Source organism: Myotis davidii, unplaced genomic scaffold (assembly GCF_000327345.1).
Source record: "Myotis davidii unplaced genomic scaffold, ASM32734v1 scaffold167, whole genome shotgun sequence".
Lineage (NCBI taxonomy): Eukaryota > Metazoa > Chordata > Mammalia > Chiroptera > Vespertilionidae > Myotis > Myotis davidii.
Window position 1 is genome coordinate 844,392 of NW_006300048.1, and position 7,017 is coordinate 851,408.

General features: G+C 40.6%; 1 protein-coding gene across 1 annotated transcript in view; it reads left to right on the plus strand.

Annotated features, from left to right (window-relative positions):
- The first annotated feature begins 556 nt into the window (after positions 1–556).
- Positions 557–7,017, plus strand: part of LOC102753096 (adenylate cyclase type 10-like) — a 9,757-nt gene continuing 3,296 nt past the window's right edge. Inside the window, exons 1-7 of the mRNA XM_015572149.1 lie at positions 557–739; positions 1,219–1,274; positions 2,000–2,153; positions 2,316–2,505; positions 4,022–4,108; positions 5,489–5,760; positions 6,212–6,348. Of these exons, the coding sequence (XP_015427635.1) occupies positions 582–739; positions 1,219–1,274; positions 2,000–2,153; positions 2,316–2,505; positions 4,022–4,108; positions 5,489–5,760; positions 6,212–6,348 (1,054 nt within the window). The 5' untranslated portion in view covers positions 557–581. The remainder of the gene's footprint in view (positions 740–1,218; positions 1,275–1,999; positions 2,154–2,315; positions 2,506–4,021; positions 4,109–5,488; positions 5,761–6,211; positions 6,349–7,017) is intronic.

Sequence of the window (7,017 nt, forward strand, 5' to 3'; positions counted from 1 at the left end):
GGTCCAAGTATTTGCCCTGTATACTTCACATGTTTGTTGTTCATTATCCCTTAAAGGATCAGATGAAGTAGTCAATTTGAAAGAACTTCAAAAAGCATATATAAAGTATCTGACAGATATAAAGTATTTTAGCCATTTTACTAATAATTACTCCCCAAGTAAAACACCTGGAGTAGGGGGGCCATTCTGTTCCTCTTGGTTATTTCCCTAATATTCATTATTTTGTACCCATCATGTGATGTAGACTGACAGCAGCCTCTGGCCTTTTTCATCCTGAGCTCTAGCACTAGCCTCTGGATCTGAGTAATGGCCAATCTAGTGCCTGACCTGGAGGTTTCTGACTGTGTTGTTGCTTTTCTGATCCCCAGGCTTGTTTCCATCAGTATCACCAATGGACCAGTATTCTGTGGCGTGGTTGGGGCAGTAGCAAGACATGAATATACAGGTAGAATAGGACACTGGACTGTTAGTTCTCTGACTTAGGGGGTAAAGCTGGAGGAGGTGATCCAAGAATTCCGCATCCTTTTTTTTTCTGTCCCCTTGACACAGTTATTGGCCCAAAAGTGAGCCTTGTGGCCAGAATGATAACTGCTTATCCAGGTCTGGTGTCTTGTGATGAGGTAACATATCTAAGATCCATGCTTCCTGCTTACAACTTCAAGAAACTCCCCGAGAAAATGATGAAAAACATCTCCAACCCTGGGAAGACGTATGAATATCTTGGCCATAGAAGATGTATGTGAGTGTCATTGTGTAATAGTTCATTCCCATCTCTTTTACAGAATCAGGGCATAGGAGTAATCAGTGTTTGATTGTATGACATTAGAAAGAAAGATGTTTCTAGGACCAGCCTGCTGAAATAAGAGACATAAGAAAAGGGCTTTGTTCCTGAGATCCTCAGCTTTTATGTTTAACTCTTCACTAGTTCCTCAGTGAACTTGTTATCCAACAGGAAGAGAATAGCAATAGGTCATTAATCTAGATGTTATTATTTCTTTCTGTACTTCATACTTCCCTGAACCAGAACAATCAATAATACTTCTTTCTCCCTTCTGCCAAATTTTTTTAATTTATAAAAAACTCTTTTTTACAGAACTCTGTATCTCTTGAGTTATCTGAAAATACTTAGGGGGACAATTTTTCCTCTATTAATTGGAGGTATATTATCTATCTATTCCAATCTATTTTTAATAGAAACATTTCCCTTTGTTTTCCTAGCATGTTTGGGAAGAGACATTTGATCAGAGTGAGAAATAAAAATCACCCTTTGTTAGGTGAGTTTTCTTTTCTAAAATTACATATTTTTCAGCTATAGATGGTGATCATGATTTAAAAAATTTCAAGATTAAATGCTTCTCAGTTGTATCAAAAATAGAAAGCAGCCTTCTTAGTATATTTATGTTCGTTTTGAAGAGGATTTGCCATTTCCTTTCCACATTGAATGTTTAAATTTCAGGGGGAGTCCTATCACTTGGCCTGAGAAGTACCAACATTTAGTAAGAATTTGTGTAAGTCAGAGTTCAGCTATTGAGATCTGACCAGCTTGTTGTGGCTCACCTTTAGAGGGAAATTCTTCATCCTTAGACAGTGAATATAGCACCAAGACTGTTGCCACTTACACTGTAAATTCTCTATCTTTATATTTCTTTTATCTGTATATATTAGATAGTTCATTATCTTTACATAGCAATGACGGACTTTGATTAAAAATTGTTATTATAGAAATTTTTACAAAAATCTAAGACATATCCATGTGGTACCTAGTTGTCCAGAATGTCATTACTTAGGCTCTGGAGCAAACCACCATGCCCAGCACACATCTGTAGAGGCCAAAGTTAACTTTCTGGGAAGATATGTGAAGCTTCACCAAAGAATGGGATTCTGCCAAGAATTCTTGGGGAGAAATGGCATTCTGAGACTTAATTTTTCAAATTAATTCAAATAAATGGAGTCTACTAAAAAGCACAGGAGTGTTAGGTGCTCCCTTATCTCTCTACAGACCGGGAGAAAGAACTAGAAGCCTTCCAAAAGACACAGCAGGGATGTTTGCACCAGAAGAAGGGACAAGCAGTTCTGTATGAAGGTGGAAAGGGCTATGGAAAAAGTCAGCTGTTGGCTGAAATAAACTTGCTGGCCCAGAAAGAAGAGCACAGGTAAAGACACCTGCTTTCTGACTGGACATGTGCTTCTCTTGGGGCTCCTTTCCTTTGTTGGTGAGACTCTTGTATCATTAGATCGCGCATCCTTGGGCTGGTAGAGTGAGTAACCTCTCCATGGGTCAACGGCCTTCCCGTGACCATAGTAACATTCCCCAGGGTGTTGTCATTGAAGCTGAAGGAAGCAGATTCCAAGCAACACTTCTATGCCATCCAGACCCTCATGGCCATCTTCTTTGAAATTGATACATGCCCAGCCTTTTACCGGCAAGAGTGCCTACATAAACAGCTTTGTGGGAAAGTGGAGGAACCACTTCACTGCCTTTTTAATGACCTCTTCTTTGTAAAGGTAAGGAAGGCAGTGGCTTTCTGAATTGGATTACTGATGTTATATATATATATACTATGAAGCTCAGTGCATGAATTCATGCACCATTGGGGTCCCTTGGCCTGGCCTGCAGGATTGGGCCGAAACTGGCTCTCCAAGGGGCCCCGGATCGCGAGAGGGTACAGGCCAGGCCGAGGGACCACACTGGTGCATGATTGAGGCCAGGGTGGAGTGCGGGAGGTTGACCAGCCAGGGAGGGACCTCAGGAGGGTTCCACGGTGTATCTGGCCCATCTGGCTCTGTCCTGATCAGCTGGACCCCAGCAGCAAGCTAACCTACCAATCAGAGCGTCTGCCCTCTGGTGGTCAGTGCACGTCACAGTGGGTGTTTGAGCAGCCTTAGCATATCATTAGCATATTATTCTTTGATTGGTTGAATGAACAACTGGACACTTAGCATACTAGGCTTTTATTATATTGGATATGGGCTAAGAACACATAGTTAGCAATGGTGGAAGTGAGGTTTGAAACACTTTGACAGCAAAACCCCGGCTTTCTCCTTTTTGAGGAGAGTGAATTCTAGGATTGACTCTGACACTTGCTAGTTGTATGTCCTGGCACAAATCACTTAGCCTAACTGAGCTTCAGTTTTTTTACATGTGAAAATGAGTTCCGTACTTACAGGTTTTTTGCATGGATTTTAAAGGAGATGGTATATAAGAGGTTGCATTGTAAGAGTGAAAGTGCTAAATCCATCAAGATGATCCTGACCAGTTGAGCATCCCTTGCAGTTGTATCCATGTCTTCTCTAGTCAGTTTGCAAGTGTTGCTCTTTAAGCCTACCTTTCCATTCGTTGGCCATGGAGGATGTCACTTGAACCAGCATCTGAATCTCAAAGGCTTCCAGTGCTCCAGGGTGCATGTGGTACCCAATAGAGTGTAGGCTAAGAATTCCCTGGTCCACATTCTATTTCTTCATCCTCCATCACTTTTTCTAATCTACCCAGCTTGCAAGGCATATATTTAATGGAAAACAGAGAAAACTAAAATCTGTTCAATCCCTCAGTATAGCCCTGTCTTAAGACAAGCCTTGCCCAGGACTCTGGCTCTGGTCCTGCCAAAGTGGTTAAGGAGTAGCCTCACTTTGGTTCTCAGACCCATGGTAACTAATGTGCCTTGGCCTTGCACAGGAAACAATGTTAGGTGATGTCTATTGCAGTTGTTTCTGACAAGTCTCATGCACACATTAACCTGGTATGCTTGGAATAACGGGTACTGGAGCTGTACTACCTGTCATTTTATTCCTTAGTCATGACCCTTTAAGAGTTTGCCAGAGCCTAGTATGAAAAGGATCTCTCTCTCTCTAACTACCAATGTACCCTCTGAACTATATATTGATGTTTGTAACACTATGCTCAATACTGTATAAGCCCATTCTCACTCAAAATAGAATAATTTTTGATTCCCTTTTGAGAATCTGTATATTTTTATTAGATTGTCACTTTGAATGCTAATATATGAGTAATTTTTCTGCTCAGTTTCCCTTATCCTTCAAAGTTTCACACATGGATGACCTGGCCAGACAAAAGAAGATTAAAGAGTGTTTTTTTCAAGTGCTACAGGAGGTGGGTACTTTTGCTACATACCATTAACTCTTAATATGTGGAGATGGCTTATGCTCATTTTATTTTTTTAATGAATTTTAAAAATATTTTTATTGATTTTTTTACAGAGAGGAAGGGAGAGGAATAGAGAGTTAGAAACATCGATGAGAGAGAAACATCAATCAGCTGCCTCCTGCACACCCCCCACCAGGGATGTGCCCTCAACCAAGGTACATGCCCTTGACTGGAATTGAACCTGGGACCCTTCAGTCCGAAGGCTAATGCTCTATCCACTGAGCCAAACCGGTTAGGGTGGTTTATGTTCATTTTAATCTAGGCATCTCACACCTTGACTTAGACATTTCTTAGCCTTCTTGAAAGATATCTTCATTGTATCTATTTTTAACCTTGAATCCATCATATAGCACAGCGTACAATACAGGTCTTCGCTTCTTTCTGTTCCTGTTTCTTAATGAAATTTTAACAATTTGATTTAAAACAGTGGGTTGTAAATGCAGGTGCATAGCTATTAAAAATACAGATACTTAGACCTCGTACCCAAAATTACAGAATCTATAAGAGCAAAAACTGTGATATAGCCATTCCGGAAAGCAATCTAGAAGTAACAAGTCAAATTTTAAGAACATGCATTCTCTAGACCCAGCAATTCCACTCCTGGATTCATATCCCAGGGAGTCTGTTTATTGCAGTGTTTGTTTGTAGAGGCTAAGAAGACATTGGCATGAACTCAGAGATGAACACCGTGGACTATATTGCGGAAGTTAGAAGTAAGGGAAGAGATGAAAACATAGCGACACAGAGTGATCTTAAAAACAGTCCTTAACAAAGAGAAACAATGAATCTGTACTATAGTGCCATTTATATAAAAACAATATTCTTGGCAAAACAAGTATGCACATTTACAAGGACAACATTAAAATAGTTTCATGTGGCAGTGGGGAATGTGGATAAAACCAAGTACATTTTTTAAGTCTACATGAGTGGGGCTTAGAAATTAGTAGTTTTAGCAAGCACTCCCAGGAAATTCTGATTTGCAGCCTGGTTTGGAAATGACTAGTTTAAAGAATTATGAATTCCCTTTGCACAAGGAAATATTTGAAAGCTTTAAGTTTCATTTGGAGAATATTTTTGTTTATTTTTTTGTTAGAGTATTTTCTTGTCCAAAGAAACTCAGTACATTTCTTTAGAAGTTAGATATACAGGCTACATTTTGTATTTATAAAGTAAAATACTACCTGGACTTGTTACATTTTACTCTGAAAACCCCGCTCTGTTGACATTTTATTTAAATTATTGATGAGAAATTCATGGTAGATTTGCAAGTCAGGTGACTTCATTTCTAATCAGATGTTGTCATTGTCTCTTTGCTGTTATTTCCAGGCAGTGAGGGAAACACCACTGATTTTCCTCATTGACGAGGCCCAGCATATGGATGCAGCTTCCTGGGAGTTTTTGGGAACATTACTCTCCAGTGTGCCCGTCATCATGGCGATGACATTGATGCCTACCTCCACCCTGTGTGGTGGAGCCCAGCACGTCCTGCAGAGCCCTCAGGCTATGCTGAAGCCCATTTCGAAGTTAGCAGCAAACTCACTATTGAAAATGGCATGTTGGGAACTAGGGGCGGTGAGCATCCCCCAAGAGCTGCAGATGTGAGTGGCTGGGACTAGCTGGGCACTTCATGAAGGGAGGGATGGCATTAGTAACCATGATGAGACCCAAAACTAGATATAAGGGTAGACAGTCCTATAAACCAGTAAGGGCTACTTCTCTGGGCTACCCACCAGGTTTTCACAGGACAGGTAGGACTTGGATGGCTTACTTAATGCGTCAGTTATATGTGGTCAGGCCAGTTTCTGCCAGGCCATTTAGCAAGGGAACATTAGTTCCTTTTAACATCAATAGAAGCTAAATAGTTAAAATAGAAAAGCTACTGCCAATCAGAATTTTGTTTACTTTTCTGGGTTGTTGCTTCCCTCTGTTACTGTATATTGAAAGCTGACTTCAACAAAAGAAGAAATATTCCTATCATGAAATACCCTTATGTGTGGCTCTCTTCAATGGGCATCTTTAGTTAGCAATCCCGTACTTCCCTCTCTACAGCTACCTTCTTCGCAGGTGCTTGGGAAACCCCCTCTACTGTAAGGTTCTATGTCGGGACCTTCTCTCTAAGGACATATTACTCTTTCATGACCTACAAAAGGGAGAGGAGGAGAACAGCAAGTGGGAGACCCTTTCAGGTAAGCTGAGCTTCCCAGGGTTCTAACCTGGTCCAGCTGCATCTCCCAGCCCTTATAAGGTACATGCCTATTCTCTGCTGACATTATAGGTAAGATTAGGCCTCCCTAGCTAAGTGAATTATACAAATAATATGAAACTATAGTGAAAATACTAAATACCTGCCTCAGATAACATGAGTCAATCAATCTACTATAATTCCTTTTTTAGCAGCGCAGGAGGTAGGAATAGGAAAAATGAGGCCTATAAGCATGACAGTCCACTAGAGAGGATTTCTAAACACGAGAGTTCAGTAGAGAATTGCACATTACGTAGAGAAGTATGACTTGAGGAGTTGGTTGGGGGAAATGGGAGAAGGGAGGATGGTAGGAGAGGAGGAAAAGAAGAATGTGTAAATCGAGAAAGACATCCTAGAACTGTGGTATAATAGAAGTAAGGGCGATTGGCAGGTAAACAGGAAGAGTGAGAATGTCAGATACCACATGGTGCAGAAAATGTTCATTTCTAAGAGAAAATTAGAGAACAGGCAGGATGGGTGGGGTAAGCCACTTAAAACGTGATATGCTCCATTCATCTTCATCCTTTCAGTTTCTTGACTAAATTCTTGCCTTTTTGTGCCTTTAAAACTGCAGTCACTGAGCATGGTGCTTTCCTCAGTCATAGTGTTCTTT